Source organism: Excalfactoria chinensis, chromosome 3, assembly GCF_039878825.1.
Source record: "Excalfactoria chinensis isolate bCotChi1 chromosome 3, bCotChi1.hap2, whole genome shotgun sequence".
NCBI classification, from domain to species: domain Eukaryota; kingdom Metazoa; phylum Chordata; class Aves; order Galliformes; family Phasianidae; genus Excalfactoria; species Excalfactoria chinensis.
In genome coordinates this window covers 103,141,289-103,166,142 of record NC_092827.1, presented here as the reverse complement: position 1 = coordinate 103,166,142, position 24,854 = coordinate 103,141,289, and the positions used below count along the sequence as shown (strand labels likewise).

General features: G+C 37.4%; 1 protein-coding gene across 4 annotated transcripts in view; it reads right to left on the bottom strand.

The window, feature by feature from the left end:
* USP34 (ubiquitin specific peptidase 34) overlaps window positions 1-24,854 on the bottom strand; it is a 130,517-nt gene that overhangs the window by 28,003 nt on the left and 77,660 nt on the right. For all 4 annotated transcript variants that reach the window (XM_072331279.1, XM_072331277.1, XM_072331280.1 and 1 more), the window contains 17 exons: window positions 23,734-23,816; window positions 22,468-22,508; window positions 21,510-21,634; window positions 20,937-21,089; window positions 18,713-18,817; window positions 17,584-17,639; window positions 17,363-17,483; window positions 13,815-13,998; window positions 9,590-9,753; window positions 8,476-8,541; window positions 4,762-4,908; window positions 4,617-4,673; window positions 4,444-4,521; window positions 3,661-3,755; window positions 2,514-2,686; window positions 1,830-1,983; window positions 776-854 (listed from right to left, as the gene is read on the bottom strand). In XM_072331279.1, coding sequence (XP_072187380.1) covers window positions 776-854; window positions 1,830-1,983; window positions 2,514-2,686; window positions 3,661-3,755; window positions 4,444-4,521; window positions 4,617-4,673; window positions 4,762-4,908; window positions 8,476-8,541; window positions 9,590-9,753; window positions 13,815-13,998; window positions 17,363-17,483; window positions 17,584-17,639; window positions 18,713-18,817; window positions 20,937-21,089; window positions 21,510-21,634; window positions 22,468-22,508; window positions 23,734-23,816 — 1,881 coding nt within the window. The remainder of the gene's footprint in view (window positions 1-775; window positions 855-1,829; window positions 1,984-2,513; window positions 2,687-3,660; window positions 3,756-4,443; window positions 4,522-4,616; window positions 4,674-4,761; window positions 4,909-8,475; window positions 8,542-9,589; window positions 9,754-13,814; window positions 13,999-17,362; window positions 17,484-17,583; window positions 17,640-18,712; window positions 18,818-20,936; window positions 21,090-21,509; window positions 21,635-22,467; window positions 22,509-23,733; window positions 23,817-24,854) is intronic.

The following is a 24,854-nucleotide window of genomic DNA, read 5'->3' as shown; positions in this document are numbered from 1 at the left end:
CAAACAACAGAGTGGCTGTATAGAATTCCAAAAAAATCTTCAGCTCTGTTATGAATTAAGAAGGATCTGATTGCAAGAGGATTACAGATTAGAATTTGGAAGTTACTGAAACAAGGCACACAAGGATAAAAAGCATTGCTTATCCAGTAACTATTCCTTCAGTTAATTGCCTGAGCAACAAAACCAATTCTTGAATTAGCTGCATACTCACCTTTTTAAAGAGCAAATAAATAATATTATAAAAGTGGATACAGTAGAAGAATAGCTAGGTTCTCTTCTTTGGAGAGAGGTTTCACTAATTCATTTTGATTAATTAGTAATACCTACGCTACACTTCTGACAACTGTCTTTCAAAACAAAATATAAATATTTGGATTCATGCTCACAAATTCAATAATAAGATATTTATGGGAGGAATTAAGACCCTTCTCCTTTATTGGTTTAACTTCAGTCATACAGAGAGGGAAAAAAAAAGGAGAGAGCTTCCACGACCAGCCTGCAAGTGCTATGCCACAGCCTTTCATTTCTGAAAGGAGGAGAACACCCTTTGAAGAGATCAGCAGCAGTGGAAGAACAATTGATAACAAGCATAACTCAGTATCACTTGCACTACAAAGACGTCAGAAGTTTAACACAACTCAGGTTAACCCTCTAAATTTTTCTCATTCAGAAACAGATGGCAGACCAGAAATGAAAATTAAAGACTACTTAATGGAAGTCCTCAGAGCAGATATTCTAATGGTTGAACATGACAAAAACAGAAGTCCTAACTTACAGTCATTTCTCCACCAAAACATTCTGAAGCAAGCTGCGTTGAATCAAATGGTTTTACTTCAGCATCGTTGAAAAGATACCTGTAGAAGAGCAAGCTTTTGAAACAACTGTTGTTTGTTTCTCAGGGCAAATGAGAGTATAACAAACACTTAAAGCGATTCTTCAGATAAAGCATTTTTCTTAATTTCTACTACATTGCTAGAATCACAGCAAACCAGTAAGTGATCCCCAAAGTGACCTTCTTTCAAAAAGAGCAGGAAGTCAACAGATGTATTTACTTATTTTTAACTGTAGAAACACATTATTTTGTGCTTTTTCCAAACATGACTGGTAGAAATGAAGATTTCACACAGTCAAAATTTGCCCTTACTTTTTCAGTCTGAAATAGAAATAAAAAGTAGGAACCAAACAATTTATCAGAATAACTCTAACAAGAAGGTGGCAAAGAAAGATTGTATAAAGTTATGGATAGTCTTTGGAGTAGGGATTAGCCACTGTCAGGAAATTTCCAGTCAGTTACTATGGAGAACAGGAAAAGAAGAAATCTTGGCTCTTACTGAGAATCTGAGACATGAACGTTAAGTGTTAATAGCATATCTTCCATACAAGATGCAGTGAGTTTAAAGAGAAGAAAAACTCAAACTGTTGTTTTAAATATCAGAAAATGGACAAAATTAAAAGGAACAAAGTCTGCAATCATTAATACAGCTGTATGCCCCCTTTTATGATGAAGGGTGATTTATTAAAACTTACTGTTCGTATGCACTGAGACAGACAAAATACAGTCATCAATACTCAAGTCAAAAACCAAGCCCTGGCTCTCCTGTAAGCCCTAACCTGGCATTCTCTTGCTGCCAGTGGCCAAGGCTCTCCACAGCTGCTTCCATTACAGCACACAAACATGTATATGTAGATCAACATACATACACCTAGCAAATTCCATAAACTCGAGCTCTTGAGAAGAACCCACAGCACACAGAACACTGTTGGCAAAATCAATAATTTTTAGTTACTTCAATATGCAAAACAACAGAGTTTTGCTTTGCATAACTCACCATTTGTTGTTTTTGTAAGCATGGGGATTTACTATATCTCTGATGAAACTGTAATAATGTCCACCATCTGCTGTTCCTGTATGAACTGTCACACCTATGAGATCATACTCATAACTCTCAGTTTCTTTCAAATATTCGCAGTCTTCCTTAAAACCTTAAATAATACAACACTGAGTATTATTTACTAAGCATATGACTTTCCATGTTTGTATCTTACATAAACACGTCCCGCGGTTACACTTAGAACTTGTCCTAACTTTTCTTTTCAGCAGGGTACAATGACAGCCAGAAAGTCCATATCCAGAACAAAGAGCATAGATCTCAGCTCCCTTAAAGCAAGTTACTTTTGCAAAGCATCACTATACTAAAAAGATCAGAGCTAACAAGTTTGCACACCATAATTACAACGGTATCAGCCAGCCCTTTCCTGAAGTTCAACCATTACTCTGAAAAATCAAAACAGGCCAGTGATAAGCTGTATACATCTATTTGTAACCACCCCATATTTTAAAAAGGAACTTAACGGTTCAAACTGAACTGCACACAAAAGCAAGAATAATTAGCATGTCTTTCTGCACTAAAGAAAATGTGTGCCTTTCAGAATATGGGTCAATAAAAAAACCTTTTGATTTTCTTTTAAAACATCTTAATTGTCCACAAGCATTACAATTCTAGGAGGTATACCTTCTTTTCTGTCATTTTTTCCCATGAGGAAATCTTCAGTATATGGTGTCATATCCAAACGCAGAGGGAATGAAAAATGAGTGTTCACTTTCTCCTTCATCATAGTTACCATATTAAATGTATATCTCATAGTGTTGAAGCTTAAGATACGAGGTAGTTTCTTAAAACATGCCCTAAGTGATTTAAAGCAGTTGTGATTTAGTTGGTTGACCTGTATTTTCACAAAGATTTTCAACACATTTACTTCAAACATGAAATTGGAAATCTGTTTAAAAAATCACATACATATAAAATTCAACAATTATGATGCCATAGAGTAGGGTAATGTAACTGGCAGCAGAAAAGTCTAATTGAGCTTACTGAACAATTTTATTTAGCATTTTGCCTTGGAGAAGGGACTGAATTTGCTCATTGTGTGTGTCAGTTTCCTAAAATAGTATAGTAAAAGGAGCCATGAAGGAATTTAACAACGGAAACCTCCTCACCAGACTGAATTACTATCCTGTCACTGACAACTTTCAATGAAGAACAAATCTTGTATTATACCTCATAAACGTAATGATTTCTAAACAAGTTACTTTCATTTATAATAGCTACTAAATCAACTGAGTTTATTCATCTCTAAGAATTAGATTTTGTTATTTCCAGCAAAAGGACAAGGCAAAATTTTTATTTCTCTATTCATTAGCAGACTTCTAAAAATATTTAAACATTTTAGAACACCTATTTTAGACAAATAGATATAGGGCTACTATGAAACCTGCACAATTATCCTACATAATGAATAACACAAATACTGAAGAAATGCTGATTAATAATTTATCTTCTACAAACTGGAAAAGTAAAAGATTTCAAGTAACTGACGTCGACGTATTTGTTACTGTTTACATAAAAATGGTCTTGAACATTTTGCTGTCCAGCAGATCATCTTCTAAGATGCCTTTGTTTTGAAAATTTGATTTCTTAGTAAAGTTCTCATTTTGCATAAGGACCCCATCATCATAGGCCTTCACAATAGTAAAATGAGTGAAACCACAGTCTTGTTTCATCTAAAAAATTAATCTAACAGTAAAGGTAATTTCTGTAATTTACTAAAAAGAAACATCAGAAAAATATTTCTATTTTCACCAATATTTCTTATACTTACCTTTTTTCAGCTCGCACTTTTTTCCCACAATGAGAACATGTATACATGTTATCGCCTTCCAAGGTATCTTTAATAGTTACTTCATCAAGAGATTCCTACGCATAATAACAAATACAGAAGGAGTTCATTTTTATATTAGATATTATCTCTTGTACTTATAGGGTCAGCTTTTCAAAACCTCTCTCCTAGTCTTACAGCAAGTTTAATCAACATATCCACAAGTCATGAAATAACTCATCATATGTGACAACCAAATATGAAGAAAGCATGCTACTAAACTTTTCTTCTGAAGAGTACAACATTATTAGAGGAAGACCAGTTCCTCGAAACCCAAACACAAAATTCAGAAGAGAATTCAGATGAATGGCACTCAATATTCTGAGCTTTCCCAAAGAATTCAGGTGCTCTAAATCCAAATTCCAAGTGTGGGGATTAGAATAGTTATTTACAAAACCCAAATACCTAAAATAACCTTGGTATAACTCTTAAATTAACTTAATAAGCAGCAGTACATACGTAATAAAATCTTAGGACATTTACAATTCTCATACATTTTTCAAACACAAGAGTATGACTATTGCTAGTAACAGTCTTTATCCATTCAAAGAGCACACTGCACTGAAAACATGAAACAATTTTACTGAATTACCTCATAATATCAACCTAGAAGTACCTAAACTACAGCACAGAAAAAGAAATCATCCACATGTTTAATATGAAGTCTCCTATTACACTTTTACACTTGCCATCTATTTTAATCCATTTGAACCTGGCATTACTTACGTAAATATTCTTCATATCTGCTACCTGGCATCTTACTGTATAGAACTCTTCAGCAGTCTGACTTACATGTTCACAATCCTAAATCACAGCAATGTAAGAGAAATGCAATGAAATAACTGTTTTAAGAGGTTAAAAATATCTTGAAAACATAAGGATAGGGAAAAATTACTTACCAAGGAAACAACATTGTTGGTAATAACACCTCCAAACAAACTTTTCACTGTGTTTTTCTGTGAAAGAATTAATAACTTCTGTCAAGGATATTTGAGCAAATCCACAACTTTTCAAGCTCTCTTTTGCTACCTCTCAATAACTCACCAGTTCTGGAGACATCTCCTCTATTTTTGTGATCAGGTCAGTGAAGAACTCAGTCATATCTTTCTGCTCTCCAGTGTTCAGTGGCTGCTTATCCATGGTATAAGTTTTACAAAAGGGCCTTGGATTATACGCTTTACATTCACTTTCCTTTAGGAAAAAAATATTAAATCAACCACAAAGTCTTGGACATTTATGTTACACAGATACACCAAACATAGGCATATGAATGTCAACATACATATCTTAGGCAACAAAGTTACTTGAACATTTAAATGTACATGACAATGGAAAAATAAGTTTAAACTATCATCATCATGATATTCATTATTAATAATATCAGTAAAATATTATTTAAAATAATTAATAAAGGAAGCCATAATTAACAAATCCTGACTGAAGACACAAAATGTTCATGTCTTTTACTATCTGCTCAGATACAATATATGGTACTATAAGCATCAGAGAGTACTTAAGGATTTCAGAACACTGTGGACTTAGATATAGACATAATTAGTAAAAACTACTCCTAGTTATCCAATGCAAGAGATCAGTCAGAGAAAAAAGCTTGAATTCTAAGAAGTTGTTGTATAATGTATTACCTATTCCAATGTCTAGCACACTGGAGATACAGAACCTGTTTACAGGAGAATGTTATCCTTGCAAACACTGACATGACTATAATTTTCTTTGAATCACAGATGGCCATAAAGTGTTTCCTGTTAATATTACCTGGTTTGAAATAAGTCCTTTGTAAAGATATAAATAATAATAAATCCTCAGAAATCTGGTAGCCATCTATGAAGGAAAGAAGGCACCAGTAGACAAAGCAGGAGTAGAAATTAGAATAATATTAAATTTGTTCTCTCATTTCACTGGCAAGGAGAGACTACCCCCTCTGATAAATTAGAAAAGAGACCACAATAGACATCAGAATCATAGAATCACAAGGTTGGAAAGGAACTAGAAGATCATCTATTCCAAACGTCCTCCCATTAGCATAGCTACAGCAGACCACTAAACCATATCTCATCCAGACGCCTCTTGAACACTGCCAGGGATGGTGACTTCACTACCTCTACTTCATCCTGACTAGGTGGTCTATAACAGACCCCCAGCAAGATATTGCCCCTGCAGGCCTTCCCCATGATCCTTACCCACAGACACTCAACTTTATTATTCCCAACTCCAAGCTGTTCAACATCAAAACAGTCTTTAATATAAAGGGCTAAACCACCACCATTCCTTCCCTTGCCCCGGTGGCGCAGCGGTAAAATTCCCGTTTGCAACACCAGGGGGCCCGGGCTCGAATCCCCCCTGTGGAGCAGGGGGTAGAAGTGCCGCTCTGCTACACAGAGGGCTCGAATCCCGGGAGTTGGACTCGATGATCTCTAAGGTCCCTTCCAACTCGCACGATACTGTGATACCTCTTCTGAAGAGCTTGTAACCACCCATCACAGCATTCCAATCATGGGAACGGTCCCACCATATTTCAGTAATAGCAACTAGGTCATAATCCATCTGATGCATAATGGCTTCCAGGACCTCCTGCTTGTTGCCCATGCTGCATGCATTGGTGTACATTAACTTCAGCCGAGTCATCTGCCTCACCCCCAGCTCAAGCATCATTCCCCTTGGCTCATCTTTTGTAGGCCCTGTTTCATCCCTTTCCCCTGTCGTAGCTAGTCTAAAGCTCTTTCGATAAGCCCTGCTAGCTACTGTACTAGGATTCACTGCCCCTTTGAGATAGGCAGGGGGTTCCATGGACAGACAAGCAGGCCAGGGACCAAGTAAACCACACCATGGTCAAAGAACCCAAAGTTTCTGGTCTGACAGCAGCCTCTGAGCCATTTATTCATTGCTTGTACTTTCCAGACCCGTTCTGTGTGCCTCACTTACCCTGAATGTATAGAACAAAAAATCAGAAGTCTCTGCTGACAGGAATTAAGAAAACTTAATTTCAAGTTTTAATAGAAAGAAAGATTCAGAGAACTGTAAGATGGTGAGCCTTATGTTTGCATATGGCAAGACCGTGCAAGAGATCCTCCTGGAAGCCTTCTTAAGACACATGCAAGACAAGGAGTTGATCCAAGACAGCCAGAATGGCTTCAACAAGGGCAAGTTTATGCTCGACCAATCTGGTGGACACCCACGATGGAGCGATGGTATCAGTAGGCAAAGCAGACAAAGGAAGAGCAACAGACGTCAACATCCTGGACTTGTGCAAGGCCTCTGACACACACCACATCCTTATCTCTAAACTGGAGGACACGGCAGGATGATTCGGTGGATAAAGAGTGGGCTGGATGGGGGCAGCCAGAGGACTGTGGTCAACAGATGAATGACCAGGTAGAGGCTGGTCACGAGCAGGGTCTGCCAGGAGTCAGTCTCAGGACCAGCTTTCTTTAACATCTATGTTAAAGAAACATAGACTCAAGACAGTGGGAAGAAGCACACCCTTGGCAAGTTTGTTGACGACACCAGGCTGAGCTGATGCAACAGAAGGTTGGTGAAGATGGTGGTGAGGCACTGGAACAGGTTGCCCAGAGAAGTTGTGTATGCCCCATCCCCTGAGCCTATCAAGAGCCTTCCTTGATATGCGTGCCTGTAAGGATAGGCGGCAGCAGATACAACTGCTTTAAACCAGTTTTGGATCACCGAAGAAGGCAGAACTCACTATCTGATAAATAAAGAAGGAACTGCTTACTCCTTCCTAAGAATCAGGGCTCACCAAATACTCCAAAGGAGGCAATCTTCAAGTAGAGATGCTTCCCTTGCAGCTGCCAATCCTCTAATGAGGTTAGAGAGGAGTGGAGCCTGGCTCCACCCACCCAGTCCCACATGTAAATTGCTTGCACCTGTGCTCCAAGGGTTGGCTACACCCCTTCACCAAGTACTCAGTCACGGGCCATGAATCTTGTACACTAAAGCCCTTCTATAGTCAATTCTGTAATTCTATGACTCATTATTTTTATGTTACTTTGTGATTTTATGCTCATGTTAATACTAGATTTTTTTTTTCTTTTTTTGTGATTAATGTCCTGCAGCACACACTTAAAATCCTTCTCCCTTGTGTCTTCAAAGTGGTTGTGGATTGCTTCAGCCATCTCATTATCTCATCCAAAGAGATGACTGCCTAGTAAGCTCCTGAACTACTGAGGAAATCAGCAGTGTAGGCGTACCAAGCATCCATGCAAGGACAGCTCTGACACCAGCTATACCATGACTGTAACTGAAGAGCAGACTTGAATTTCAGACTTGCAACTCACTCATAACTCAATTCCAATAGCTTTGACAAACAGTTTATGTCCACTGGAGCATTAATATGCAAGGGAGAAAAGTTTAAAGGTTTAAATAAACAGTGGATTCTCAGACTATTGCACCTGAGCCTGACATTCCCATCTGTTTGCTTTTCAACCATTTTTAAAAGAATACAGTATAGCATTTGAGATATTGTGCTTGTTCATTATTGTTGATATCCAATTGTCAACCCCATCTACGATTAGGATTTCCACTGCCTCTTCACAGAAACTACTATGCCAATGTCTGCTTATACTGATTTACTGAATTACAGCTTTCAAGTGGTTAAAAACTATTTCAGTTAAGACAATCAACTTAGAATTCAATGCCACCACGAATTCACATACAGCGCTAACTATATTTTTCCTTTTTTTCAAGAAATAGGATACTTCATAAAATATCCTCTTTCACACCTACCATTAAGTATGTAAACATTTTCTGGAGCTCTAGTAGAGTGGTCTTGTGTTTCATATCTTCTGAATACTAAAAGAAATTGACAAAAGAAAGCTTTACTTTTTGCTTACAACCTCCCAAAACAGCCCTTAAGATGAAGCAGTAATGTTTTAAATTAATAAAATGGGAACAAAACCAAACCAGGCCACCTCTACTATAATCAAGAAAAATAATAGTGTATAAACACAGTACATTATTTTACACGCATACATAGCAGTTCCTGTGGATTTTTTGGCAATGACAACATTATAAGCGTGTCAAAAGGTAACTCCATTTTCTAAACATTCACTTCAGTTAGGAGCTTTTTGTATTTATCAGAAAAGACTGTGGTAATCTTTGTGGGTTTTTTTTCCCCAATTCACTGATGTGGATGGGAATTCTGATTGATCCTCTATGGAGTATATTTCACTTGCAGGCCAACAGCTTCTTTTTTATAGTTTACTTCCTATTTTTATTTATAAATAGCTATTAGTAGATGAAGTTAAGTTACAACTAACAGTAAGTTAATTATAATAAAAAATGATGAGGTCACCACCAATTGGGTTTTTTGCAAATTATATATGCCTTGTTTACATAAGAGACCAAATGAAATTTTCTCCATTACAAAAAGTAACTAGAATTAATAATACCACATTTCTGGAGATGTGTAATGTATGAACACTGCAATACTTCTGTTAGCACAGCAAGCATCCCAAGGGGTTTTATAAACATTAAAAAAATAAAAAATAAAAAATAAAATTATTCTAAGAAAGTGACAAATTGAGAAGAAGCAACAGACAGCTCACATAAGAACAAACACAGTTGTTGACTTGTTGACAGTAGCAGAAACATGAGCTTGAGAGCATGCTTTCTTATAACGTCACTTTAAGAATACAATGCATTACAAATACATATTTTTTAGAATCTCTTCATCTTAGACATGAGCAAAAAAACCCAACCAAAAAGTATACAAAAGTGTTGAAGAAATACTAGTTTGTAAACAGTAAGTCATAAATCTATACTTTATCAGCCTTTGCATTGGCATTACATATAAACTTCTAACAAAATCCAAATATGGAATGTAAGATACAAGCCATACCTTTGCAGTAAAGATCGCTTGTCTGGCTTCTGGTATCATATATAGTTGCTGAATAGTTGATGCCAAGTAACAGGTTGCTCCTAGATTAGTCAGACCCACAAATCGACATTCAGCTCGAACATCATCATGTGGCCAATAATCCCACTTGTAAGGTGCATGGGAAGCTGAAAAGTAAGAATCACGGATGCACAAAAGAAATATTCAAAGTTAACTTCCAAAACCAGAAGAGAAATTAAGAACTCTATGCTTACGTTACTAAAATACATTCAGTTTCTGCATTCTACATCAAACATGAGCCAGACGGCATCTGTGCTTTAAGAAAACGCATTATGGGTACATCAGAAAAGTAATGTTACTATTTCAGTACACAAGCCAGCATGAGGCACCTAGAAAGGTGAGAGACCACCAAAAAGTTAGATGGAAAACCCTGAAATGCAGCTCTGTGCATTCAATCTCTAATCACTGGGTAAGAAGAAGTGTAGCAGTACACAGACTATATTTTACTTGCAAGTGATTTGGTACTTTCACATGAGTCTGCTGTTTTCTCCAAAAAGAGAATGCAGCAAGTGTGAGCTCTTACAGTTGTTCTAGGCCCAGTATTACAGGAAATAATGATCTTCTAGTCTCTGACTTTTTCTCATTTTTATAGGAAAGCTGTTTTCATACTTGATTCTGGATTTTTTTTTAAGTTATCATTATTTACACCTCTTGCTGTTAACAACTTCAAGGCAATGCTATCATCCACATAATGCTCTAGAATTCTGTCTCCTGATCACTGACAACAAACAGGTAATATGAAAAATGATGCTTTAAGAAAGCAGGCATTCTGTTGAACTGAGTGCTTAGCTTAGCTCAGTCTCTAAATCTCAGCACTCACTGCTGCTTTGTTACACTGAAAAGAGTACAAAGGAAAAATATTCTCTCTCTGCAGTGCTACTCTCCCTAAGTCTGCTTATTAGCACTTACTTTCTAGTCTTACCACTGTCTCTCATTTTTTATTCAATTAGTCTCTTCTCCTTACTTTTCCATTAAATGCATTGTATTACTAATAAGTGCTGCTATTAGGGAATCATGCAAAAACTTAACTAAAATCGAAGCAAAACAGCTTCTCAGCCAACCATAGTACATGCTCTTTTTCTCACAACACATACACTGCCCAAATGAGCAACACTGACAACATGCTGGGAATTAGTAATGTACAACACAGACACTCAAAGGTCTTATTAGTCATTCCCCCCAGGGCACAAATCTATTTCATTCACATGTACTGCCTTGTCACACTGAAAGAAAGCAAAACATTGTTTCCTCACCCAAAGATGTAAGTTAGGGAGCAAAATGATATATCTGCATTTTACTAATCCCACATGAAACAACATCTTTATTTTCAGAAGAAAAGCTGGTTTCAGAATGGCATTATCACAGAATCATAGACCGGTTTAGGTTGGAAGGGACCTTTAAGATCATCTAGTTCCAGCACCCTTCTATAGGAAGGTACACCTTCCTCTAGAACAGGTTGCTCACAGCCCCATCCTGCCTGGCCTTCAGTGCTTCCAGGGATGGGAATTCACATTGCCATTCACAACCTCATCGGGCAACTTGCTCCAGTGTCTCATCACCTTCACAGTAAAAAATTTATTCCTAGTATCTAGTCTAAATTCACCCTTTTCTGCTTTAAAACCATTCCCCTCATCTTGTCATTACATGTCCTCATGAAAGTCCCATCCCAGCTTTCCTGTAGACACCCTCAGGTACTATACCTCAGGTGCTACTATACGTACTCCTTGAAGCCTCCTCTTCTCCAGGCTGAAGAGCCAAGCTCTCTCAGCCTTTCCTCTAGGAAAGGTGCTCCAGCCCTCTGATCATCTCTGTGGCCCTCTGGATCCACTCCAACAACTCCATACCCTTCTTGTGTTGGGGCTCCATATCTGGACACAATACTCCTGATGGGGTCTCATGAGAGCAGAGTAGAGAAGCAGAATCGCCTCCCTCGACCTGCTGTTCTTATTTCTCTTGATGCAGCCCAGGATGCAGCTGCCCTTCTAGGCTGCAAGCACAAACTGCTGGCTCATGCTGGACCTCTCATAAGCTAACACTCCCAAATCCTTCTCCTCAGGGATGCTCTCAAGTCATTTTCCACCAGCCTGTATCTGTGCTTGGGATTGCCCCGACCCAGGTGCACGATTTTGCACTTGGTCTTGTGAAACTTCATAAGGTTGGCAGGGGCCCACCTCTCAAGCCTGATTCATCAAATTGCAATTACAAGAGAAACCAGATGACGTCTTTATACTTCATGAGAACAGCTGGAGTATCCCACACGTATGTGGCAAAGGGTTTTCAGGAATTTTGCAAGAAATTTCTCACGAGAAATTACTTGGTCCCAAGGGACATAAACTAGTTAATGTTTAACAAGGTACATTTTCAAAACTGCACTATATTAAAGGAAACTCTAAAGAACATCCTAGCTTCAATTTGTTAGGAGTATGAGGAATATAGATGCAGAATAGAAGTCACAACACGTGATCAGACTAGATGATGACCATGACTGAAAATTTCTCCACCGAGCTGCAAAATGAAAATGTTATAACCAACAACATGATGGAAATTAGTAGAAGCAGTAAGGAAGATCTCACTAAGTAGAATGGCAAGACAGACTTACACAAGACTTTGAAAGACTAGTTAGATTACAGAGATAGGAAAAGAGGAAAAAAAACAGGAGTCTCTGGATCAAAGAAGTACCATGTCAGCAGCACATCAGAAAGAGGCAATGGTATCCTGCCAGTCATAATTATGAAACTGGAATATAATGAGAATGTAGAAGGAGAATTGACCAGTCAGTTGTGGAAAACTCAGGAAAGAAACAAGAAAGAGAGATGAATATCTGGATGAAAATAACAATTGTGCTAATGGTTACAGAAAACTTTAGTAGCTAGGAATTACCGGAATTTGGAGTGAAAATAATACGAGCTGCAAAAAAATGAATGACTGCAAGAAACTGGCAAGTTCAGCAGCAACAGATACACTCTTCCACCAACCAAAAATACTGGGTAATTTCATAAATCATATTCTTAATAGTTTTTTCCTAAAATATAGAAATTTTGGAGGCTTTTGAGAAGGCCTCAGGCATATGAGAACAGAACACATCAGATTATCAGCATCAGATTTCCCTTTCCCTTTCTGAATTGTAAGTCACTGAATCAATTCCATAGGTAATAACACACCAAAAATCCTCAGTTTACTGAAATTTAAGCTGGGTATATGAAAGGAACTCTATCAAGCTAAAAATGCATAATAAAAATTCACAGGTCATAAACAAAATATTAACTAACTTCAGATTTTTGTAATTTGCTTATAATGCAAAGGAATTGAGTTTTAAAAACATAGGAAGCATGAAAGCTAAGAGGCAAAATTATATTAACATTGTACGCAGACATCTGAGTATAGATGAAATTCAACTATAAAGATATGATGGTATCTAAAAATATGACAGTGCTGTTAATTGTCAACTCATCTGCTGTATCTTGGTCAGTGTGTTTATGTATTTTGCTTTAGGTATATAAAAACTTTACTTCTTCATGACAAGACAAGACAGACAAATGTCCAGCACAAGCCAGTGATGCATGCAAAACCCACTCCAGCAATGCTACCTATCTACTCGTGCCAGTTAAGAGGACTACATCCTTTAATTAACCAGAATTTAACAACAGACGGTAAAATTATACATGTGATTAAATCCACTGTAAAGTGAACAAATGATGCCTACATCTGTGCAGTGACACTACTGCAAGTAATGATGGATAACCAACTAGCAGCACTACAAAGTGAAAGGATTTAAAAGAAGTGTTAGTGGCAGCCATGTCTTACTTCATTACTACTTCTGGAAAGTACAAAAATGCAGATTAAGCTAAACAAAAAACCAAACATGCAGTGTTACCTTTAAATTTCTTTGTTTCCACCTAAGCATTCTCAACAGCCCATTGTTAGCCATTAAACAGAGACACATACTTCAGGAGAAAACATACTCCATGATCTCAGTACTTTTCACAGTGTTGGCTCACCGTAACATGCAGAGTCTTCAGAACAGGAGTTCATATGAGTATAATCCCATTTTCTTTACAATACTTGATAAATTCAGAAATTGAAAAGCAAACCAAAAACAGACAGAAAATGCAAAAGGAAAGTCTTCCCACAAAATACTTGAAAACTATGTATGAATGAAGGTTCTTACACTGCATATGTTGTGCCATAACCCAGTTGTGGAGTAGCCTGTAGTTTTCAACGGACCCCTTCACCACTTCTACCAACAAGTCATACGCGGCAGCCCTTGAAGAGTGCGACTTGCATTTTGGCTGTTGTCTATCTTTTAAACTTGGCAGCAAGAACAAAAGGTTGAAGATGTCTCTCAGAAACTCCTGTAAAACAATTCAGTCAGCAGGCTTAGAAGTTTGGATACAATCTTAAAAGAAGATAGCCATTACCAATATTTGAGAAATTTCTGTAGACTTTCTGTACTCACATACAGAACTTCTGACTCCTGCACAAGTTTTGAACTGCAAATTAGAACAATTTCCTTTGAATCACATAAATTTCTTTATATTACGTAATATGCTTACAGCACAGCCTAAAGAGAAACATTTCCACTGGAAAAGAATGACAGAATATGTTTAATTCACGACTGATAAGTCAACTGGACAAACAACATACATGCATTTTCAGTAATGCCTAAGACTATTTGCTTGTAGACAGCGTGTAAACGTATTCACTCTGCTAGCTTGAATTTTATGAATCACTAATTAACCACAAAACAAGCACTGAATTATATATCATACATACTGCAAATATATTTCTGCATTCTTTCTTACCTGGAATTTTAACTGAACTTTAAAAGGCACAAAGTGTAACTATGCACAAAGTCATGCTGCCGCTGGACAACATACATCTTTATTGATGTTTAGCTTCCAAGATTAATACACTAACAAACTGAGTTGGATATGCTTAAAGCTCAGTATTTTTTCTTATGCTGAGTCAACATATTTTGACAAAATTATATATAAAAAGCAATATACTAAAAAGATGATGAAAAAATGACAATCTATGTAAAAAAGGGTGGTCACAGGCTTCTAGAACTGCAGCACTTCCAAATAAACACAAAAAGGTGAAGAGCCTCCCTCCGCCTTTCAGCTATAAAGTGATCATTAGTAATCAGTCATCTAAGTGATATAATGAGAGAAAAAGAAAGAAGAAATTAGACAGAATTTAGAAAGCAGTATTTCAGCAAAATCCCTTAAACAACCAGCAAATAATTTGCATTATTTATGCCCAGGGCTGATGAGATGAATCAGAGCCTACTCTTCAATACTGCAATAAAACGGCTGCAAACTTAACAAACTGCATTTAATTAAGTCATGTTTAAAGTGTTATCATGTCAGTTGTCTACATGATCAGACAATTAACCTTCTCTTTTATCTTTGGCTATGTATGTATTTATTATTACTTTATGTGTACCTTCTTCAACTTCACAGGGATGGAATTCTTCCAATTTCAGGGTGCCAATATCGCCACTATACTTCATACTGACTGTGCATCATCTTAGATTTCCCTACTCAAGTATATCCAGTTAAGAAGTTTTCTGAGGTTAAGACCAGGCTGCTTATGTAAAAGCTAAACAAAATCTAAATTCTTCCAAAAGATGGCCTCCTACAGGGTACATAAGAAAATCAGCATAAAATAAATAGCTTTGTTCCACTGTACAGAGAAATTCCAATAGCACTAACAGTCACCTGTCTATCTCTAAAAAGCACTGACGAGTCTTCTCCCAGACAAGATAGTTCCAGATTTCTCCACAATATGGAGATGTGTTTCAATCACAGGAATAATCAGGATATAAACGGATACTTGGTTCTTGGTAGTAACACAGCCCCACCTCCAGCACATTGTTGCAGGTTTGGGCACCAAAACATAAGGACATCAAAATACATTAGACAGTACCAAAAAAATGGCTACAAAGCTGAGGAAATGTTCTGAGGGAACAGTGCATGAGGAGTAGCTAAGGTCCCTGGGTTTCTTCAGCCCAGAGCAGAGCAGGCTGAGGGCCACCACATGGAGGCCTGCAGCTCCTCACATGGAGCAGAGGGGCAGAATGGAGCTCTGCTCTCTGGTGACAGCAACAGGGCCTGAGGGAAAGGCATGGAGCTGCATCAGGGTCAGGCTGGGTGATAGGAAAAAGTTCCTCACCAGAGGGTGGTGGGCATAAAACAACCTCCATAGCTAGGTGGCCATGATCCTGAACTGCCAGAGCTCAGGGAACATTTAGACACTGCTGTCAAACACAGAGTTTGAATTTTGAACGGTCCTATGTGGAGACAGGGATCGGTCTTTATGATCCTTGTATGTCCTTTCCAACTCAGGATATGCTATGATCTTAAGTGCTCATGGAGTCTGATTACTTTCTATTTCTAATATTTGCCAGGTGTAGACAGCTATAGCACATCAGCAGACCAACAGCATCAAGAATACAGAGTTTTGGACTGCAGTGTCAGCTACATTATCCTAATGCTGCGCTGCAGCCTTTTTCAAACAGGTGTCCTAACACACCAGTCACCTTTAACTGTAATCTCTCACACTAGGAAATAAGTCACTTCAGAGATCTTCTAATTTTCCTCTTATTGTTTGCACTATCTGAATAAACTCTGACACATACTGAAGCAGGGAAGAAGATATATGCAAAAACTCAACTGTACTAGAAAGAAAACTAGAAACTCTTTACCATCAGAATAGGCTTAATACATGTCTTTCTAGTGAAGATGTTCTGTACAGCTTGCGTTAAAAGTGCTTTGTTTGGTCCACCTAGTATATAATAAGGTAGATAGTGATTTTTGGCCTCCCTACGATATATTGCACACAAGCAGTGTTTTTTAAGATTCTGTACAGCACACTACTATCTAGTTAGGCTTCCATTCTGTATTCTTCTCATACTCTTCGTATGTCCGATCTACATAAATGTGATCTTTGCCCACCTCTTCTAGTTTCTACATAATCTTCCCTCCAAACTGCACTCTATTAAGTGAATTACTGCTCTAATTTAATTTGCAACCCCTCCACATTTGGAATACAATAATTCTAAGAGCAGTACATAGTAGTCTTTTAAATTTTTTTAAAATTCCAGACAGTAATAATACTTTCGGAATCATTTTATGGTAAGAAAAACATGTCAGTCGAAGTGAGCTTTTACAGCTGGCTTTACATGCAAGTATCTGCTTATCCAATGGACCTGGCAAAGTCAATTCAATATTCAGACAATAATCTCTCTTCCCAACATAGCGGGGCCCAACAATACAAAGCAAGAACTGTTTAACTGCTTCCACTGCCTGACCACTCTCTCACCTTACAGTGACAGGTAGAATGCAGCATTCTTGTAACACATTTGCCACTGTCTAAGCATAGAGCTTCAAAACTGTTTTTACATCAGAACTATCCCAGGATACAGCTAAAAAGCAGCAGTTTTTAAAGCAGATTTTTAAGCTAGTTAATATAGAAAATCAATAGGATAAGAACTCTATCCCAAAATGAAATATATTTAGAAAGAGACTAAATGTACTACATAAAGGAATGAGAGATATGTATGTATGTTCTAATTGACAATCCCCAAAGCTAGAAGTGACACCTTCAAATAAAGAGCCCTGCAACCAAGACAAAGAGAAAAAGGTGACATGAAAAAAGGACAGTAAGGTGATGCTATCTACAAGTCTTCACAGTTTGTCAGCATTCTTTTCTTACCTGCCCTTCACGAGAAAATTTAAAGGGTGGCTTGTGCTTAATAACACTTGTAGCGAGACGAAGCAGTCCTGTAAGTCCATCATCTTCAGTATTGCCATCTTGATGGTCAAGGATTTCTCTGCTACACATACACAAATATAAAAGAAATGTTAAAACTATTTGTTTCACTAACGATACGTATAATACAATTTATAAAAGACATTACTGCTACCAAACCATACCTTCGAATGCAGTCAGCAAGATGTCTTGCTAGCGCATCTAGATCAAGCAGCGTGGTCTGATTAAAAAGAAAGAAAATGCAATTTAAATGGAAGAGAATGAGGTACTTTAAGAATTACAACTTGTAAGCCCAGTCTGAAACTATGATTATGCTTTTGGATAAAAACGTGTTGACATACACAGAATATAAGGAACAATGAAAACTCATCTTCTAAATGTTTTAGTAACAACATTTTAATACATTTTTAGAAGCAGCTTTTTAAAATCAGCAATGTGGAGTTGAAATTATTCCTTCAATTCAAGATCTTGATAATATATTCTCTGTCATACTGGAAAAAAAACAAACAAAATCCAAAACACTGAATAGTACTACTTCAAAGAAAAATGTTAGTTATTTCTCAGAGGGATACTCATTTAGTCATTTGAAGTTTCAAAAGACCAATTATCATTTCTTGCTTGAGCAAAAAGCAGGAGAGAATTACTAAAATGTAAACTGAAGGAAACTGAGTGGATGAAAGCCAGGGGGGACAAAATTTTGGCCTCTGGTTGGATGTTAAAGGAAGGCAGGATTTTTTCAATCCTGCAGAAAACGGGATTAAGGCTTTATCTTCCTTTCCTTCCCAGAATAGAGTCAGAGCACTGAGAATAAATCAGAGATTTATGCAGTATCTGCAACTAGCAAAAACAGCTGCAGAAGGCACCTTAAAAGTTAACTTCAACCCTTGCTGAAGTTTCAAAAGATGTGGATAGTTTTCCTGACCTTAACAGCTGTCTGTTAAGTAATTTTTTTTTCTGTCTTGTATTTCTGCCTCTTTAGACTATGCAGAAATTATCAACAACCATTCTCTCCTAGTAATTACCATATTCACTATGTCTCAGATTCACATAGTTCACTCTCCTTGCGTATTACACCCAATCCCCTCTTCTCAACTCTGCAATGCATGTACCTTGTAGCTTCTCTTGGTCAAGAGTTGCTAAATATACATCAGAAAGTAGTGAAGGGAATGACCCAAGAGGTGTTCCTCACAGTTCACTGTATCTTCATTAAAAACCACTAACACTCATGTAAAAGTAACCTGAATAACCAAATTAAAAAAACAAACGTTTTTCTGACTACAAAGCAAAACCTACCTGACTTGCATCTTTGACATGTATGTTATCAATCAGTTTGCACAACAGCCAAAAATATTCCTTACACCCTGGACGTAGCACTGGCTCTTCTTCATAATCCTCTATCTGTGAAAAGAAATAGCTTTTTTAAAATATGTATTAACAATTCTTATAATAACTGTAATAAAGCAGTGAAATAAAGGCACAAACTGTTCCAAGAACATTACCTTCCTCAAAACCGCAAAAGAATATTTTACAATCGTACCAGTGCACATTTAGTTTTTCCTCTGAAATATTTAGCAATGTTCTTCAAAGACAGTCACTATGATCTGCCAAAATGTTAAGAAGAAATTAGAATAGTATTAAATTTGTCCTCACATTTCACTGGCAAGGAGAGACTACCCCCTCTGATAAATTAGAAAAGAGGCCACAATAGACACTGAGAAAGAAGATACTGAGCAAGTTTTTGCCTCAGTCTTCACTGGTATTCAGGCTCCCCCCCTCCCCCCCGTCTCCCTAGTCCTTAAGCCTCTAGGTGGGAACTGGGAGACCAACACTTCTCCCACTTGAAGAAGAAAGTATGTTCAAGACCACCTGGTGAGACTGAATGTGACTAAGCCTACATATGAGGTCTGATGACATGCACCTCAGAATCTGGAAAGAACTGGCTGATGAAGTTACCAAGTCACTTTCCAACATATCCAAAAAGTCATGGCTTTCAGAAGAAGTCTCTGCTGACAGGAATTAAGAAAACTTCATTTCAAGTTTTAATAGAAAGAAAGATCCAGAGAACTGCAAGATGGTGAGCCTTATGTTTGCATATGGCAAGACCGTGCAAGAGATCCTCCTGGAAGCCTTCTTAAGACACATGCAAGACAAGGAGTTGATCCAAGACAGCCAGAATGGCTTCAACAAGGGCAAGTTTATGCTCGACCAATCTGGTGGACACCCACGATGGAGCGATGGTATCAGTAGGCAAAGCAGACAAAGGAAGAGCAACAGACGTCAACATCCTGGACTTGTGCAAGGCCTCTGACACACACCACATCCTTATCTCTAAACTGGAGGACACGGCAGGATGATTCGGTGGATAAAGAGTGGGCTGGATGGGGGCAGCCAGAGGACTGTGGTCAACAGATGAATGACCAGGTAGAGGCTGGTCACAAGCAGGGTCTGCCAGGAGTCAGTCTCAGGACCAGCTTTCTTTAACATCTATGTTAAAGAAACATAGACTCAAGACAGTGGGAAGAAGCACACCCTTGGCAAGTTTGTTGATGACACTAGGCTGAGCAGACGCAACAGAAGGTAGAAATGCTATCCAAAGGTCTTCAATAAGCTTGATGAGTGGACCCCTGAGAACCTAATGAGAGTCAACAAGGCCAAGTGAAAGGTGTTGCACCTGGGCCAGATACACGTACAGACTGAGCGAGGAACTCCTAGAGAGCAGCCCTGCAGAAAAGGACTTAGGAATTTCAGTGGACAAGAACTTGGACATGAGCCTGCAGTGTGTGCTCACAGCCCCAAAGGCCAACTACATGCTGTGCAGCATCAAAACGCAGTTTGGCCAGCAAGGCAAGGGAGGTGACTGTCCCCTCCCAGTCAGAGTGCTGTATCCAGCCCTGCTGCTCCCAGCACAAGAATGACGTGGAAGCGGTGAAGCAAGTCCAGAGGAAGGCCAGGAAGATGATTAGACAACTGGAATACCCCACCTAAGAAGAAAGGTTGAGGGAACTGGGCCTGTTTAGCTTGGAGAAAAGGAAGACCTCACTGTGGCCTCCCAGTGTTTAAAAGGAGCTCGACATTTAACATGGCCTGATAGCAACAGGCCAGGCAGAGCAAGAACGCTTCCAAACTGAAACTACTCCAAAGGAGGCAATCTTCAAGTAGAGATGCTTCCTTTAAAACATGTGTTTTAAAGGTAGATGGAGCCACTTACTGAAAACACAACTATCATTTCTTTATGGTATCTTATGTGGATGACTGATGAACAAAAGCATCTTCAAAGTGGTGTTTCACATTTCTCCAAGCACAAGAAAGGTCTACATTACTGCACTGTCAAAGTTTCAACTAGGTAACCTGTTAAGTTTCTTAAAGCGTATGAACCAAATGTCTTAATATCTCAGTGTATCTGAAACAGTATGTCAGAAAACAATGATTGTGTTCTACCATTTTTCTGCTTCTATATAAACAAGTGAAAGTTTAAATACATCTTTGATCAAATCTCATAATTCCTTAAAATTCTTACCTGGATAGGCTTCAGAGCTTGAGCATCAGGAAGAAATTTTAATAACGTTGATGCAGCTAGCAGCAGAAAGGACCGATTAATTGAGTCTCCTCCGTCGAGACCAGAAAGAGATAACTTGTATAAACCATTGCACGACTCATGACGAACAGCAGTCTTTGTCAAAATAAATAAATGAACTGGTTACATACACTTAAAAGATTGTTTCTTTTTAGACTTTTGTAGTTTTATAATTAAGTTTCTCTCATAATACCTATCAGGTTTTCAAGACAGCATGTCCTGCTGAAACAACTACACAAAAGACATTCCTGCAATAAAACAGCCAATCAGTCTGTCAAAAGAGTTAACTTCAAACAGAAGCCAAAAACTAAGATAGGAGTTTAAAAATTGATTTGAATGTGCCATCTTACACTGTACTTCAATCACAAATTATTACCACTTCAACAGGACTGCAAGTAACTGAGTCAGTTTCTGCTCTCCTGACTTTCAGTGGAAAACAATATGTTTTGAATTTAATGGAAGCTTGACCCATATCACACACTAATTAGTAATTTAATAATCTCTTCTTTAACGTACCTCTGGAATAAGAAGTGTAAGTTTCTTTAGCCAATCTTGCAAATAATCACTGTCTGCCAGACTTGATTTTACTGAGGAACAGCAGTGAGCCCAACTCACCAAGAGCCACATTGAATAATGTGTCACTAGGAGAAAATCAGATGAAAGTAAATAATACTGTAACAGAATAAACTTTTTATGTTGAAGAGTTGTATAGAACCAGCACATATAACATTCACCTCAATCATATTAACATATAAGGCCAAAATCCTTACTGGCATATAAGATCGCAGAACAGAATTTTACCAATATGCCTACTGAAGACTGATCATACTTACTGCAGTCAAATACCAGTCTGGGGCACAACTCCCTTTTGCATCTCTAATTTTAAGTAGTGATGAGCTGGTACCTCACTGAGGGGCCGCATCAGGTCTTAACATAAATACTGCCCTGAACTAAAAGTTTTCAGTACAACACATAGCACTAACTAAGAATTCAGGTTCATGACATAAATATCTATCTCTAGGACAGAACAAAAGAAAAACATCAAAGGCAATGTATACACCTAGGAGGATCTACCTATATTTATGCACAGTGACTTGGTGTTTTGTATGATTACTCTAATACAGACTTAATCTAGCACAGGCCATTTAGACCTTTTCTGGGAATCCTCCACAATACTTCTGTAAACAAGAAGATTTTGCTCTTTGGAAGAGAAGAATACTGATGATTTTTCTCATCAAAAGCCAGTTTTCTTAAGATGAAGATATGTCTAACACAAAAAATGTCAACAGTATAAACAATTTCTAGAGAAGGATAGACATGCAAGATTTCTTGGACCTCTGTTTTCTCACTCAGATTGTTCCAAGGAATACAGTTATACAGCACACTAATGAAGGAACAAACCAAACAATCTGTTGATCTTGATTGTATTTTCATTATTAGTAGTTCACAGCATAATCTAACTTGCAACACTGACCTTCATGTCTTGATCTGTGATCAGACTGAGCTTTCAACACCCTGGACAGGAAGAAGAAAGCCATTTGAACTTCATCACAGATCATAACATACTTAGAAATGTAAGCACGTAGGAGAAAAATTGTTGTTACTTGTAAGTACCCATGAAGAAAACTAATAGTTTAAATCTACAAAGATTCATTTCTTGCAGTATTCACTACCAGCAGTAATAATAAAGCTATTAGGATCTACAAATACACCCCCTTAAAGCTTTACTGACTACAAGAAAAAACAAAACAACAACCCCTTTATCCAAGAACAAAAGCATATAAAACTGAACCAAGAACAGATCCATACAGAAGAAAGCCAGAGTTTATCATGGGGAACCACATTTTGAAAGAATCTTTTGAACTTCAGACAAATTTAAATGCTTATCTTTACTTATATTTTTAAAAACTGCAGCAAAAGGTTATGAAACAGAAAACATACTATGTACTTAAAACTACTCTTTTAGCTCAGCTGGAGGTTAAACTGAGGCATCGTTGTAGACTTGGCTGAAAATGCTCTAAATATCCTTATTAATCCTTTGAAAATATGGTAAAACACATTACATGTTATTTGGAGTCATATAAGTAACAAGTAACAATATGTTACTAGTAACTAGTAACGATATGTATTCTGAAGGTTAAATTTTGCATTCCATGCATATACACTCATTAAAATAACAGGAATTTTAACAGTAATAAGCTAATGTCATCAGAATGGGAAAAATAAATCAAAGCCAGCAAACAAAGAAGCACCTTAAAATTGAATTCATTTTAATACCTCTTTTATAATCCCCTGGAACTGAGAATGCTAAATGCTACAGGGAGAACAATTTGACACATATTTGGCTTTAGAATTTATGAAGCATCCTGTCCATATTCTGCAGCTCCATGTCATACACCCTGGAGAACAACCAGTTAAACAAACAATTCTGTGGCTGCTCAGTTGCTTGACCAATGGGTGGTTTTTTTTTTTTGTTTGTTTGTTTTTTCTCCATTATTTTTGGAAACTTGTTCAGAGATTGTCCTACTGTTGATGACCATTGAGAGTTCTCTCCACTGTTCTTGAGAGTAAGTTTATAAAGAAGTGACTAAGAAAAGCAAATGAATAACTACAAACTTAAATTTCTGATACACGTTTTTAGTGGAACTACAACTAGAAAAGCTAATCGTTCCACTTAACACAATCAAGGAAAATGTGCAAACATTACTAGCTTTATAACAAAAATAAAGAGATATTGTACCTGGGTGCCAAGTTGTCATACGTATAAGCAACTGACATAAGTCGCTGAATCAGACTGGTTCCCTGGACAAGTACAAGAAACACCTTTAAAAATTGAAGTCAAAAGAAAAAAAACAGTTAATATAACAACAAGCTTTCTGATCTGCTTTTAAACACCTGCAGAGAAGGAGGAACAGCAAGAGAAATTTTAACATTTCCACAGTTAAAGAGGTTATATTCTCTTCTTTATTAAAGCAGACCTAAAATCTTGTATTTCACTGAGTACGTCCAGATGCTAAACTTGCATTCTTTAACTCAGAGGGGCAAATGTAACTAAGTGGAAAAATTGTTTATTCAACCCTTCTGGTAAAAACAAAACAAAACAGTATAGTTCTTTAAATCACAGTAACTTCCTTTCAAAAATCTTAGGTCTTAGGAGTAAAGTGTCAGGAGTAAATTTGAATATGTAAATGTCTCTTGTAACAATACACTGATGTCCATTTAAATTCTTAATCTCCAGAGTGCTTCTGACAGGCTGCAGAGAATTTTCATGTCAAAGTTTGAAAAGAAGACTTCTAATGTATTTAGGGAGCACAACTTCTGCAATCAAAAATATCCACAAATGACGATTACAAATTTAAGCGTAGTTTTAGATACTGTTAACAGCATTAATACATGTCTAATTCTAAAAAAAGTTAATGCATTCAATAATTTCCATGTACAATAGCAGCTTTGGCAATTTAGGTATCTATTTTATCAAAAATATTTCAGCTTTATAGAATAATTAGGGTCTTTTCACGTTTAACAATGACAAATGGGAAGTTAGGCTACAGCTCTAAGTTCAGTCTACTCATCTTGCAACCACAGTTGGTCCTGGGACCAAGTGCAATCAGTCAACAGCAGCTACATCTCCAGCCATCTGACACCACAATACTGTTGATTAAGAATGAGGCGTGGTCTAAATTTGGAAATTAGCAAGCAAAAATCCAGGAGGAAGATTTACAGGTTTAGGTAAATTTATCATACACTCGCTTAGATATCCTTAGTAAAAGTCACTCTACACATAGCTTGCACTAAAGGAAGCTGAAATGCATTTGCTTAGTATAAGGATGGCATGTTTGTAAGGTTACTGTGAAAACAGGA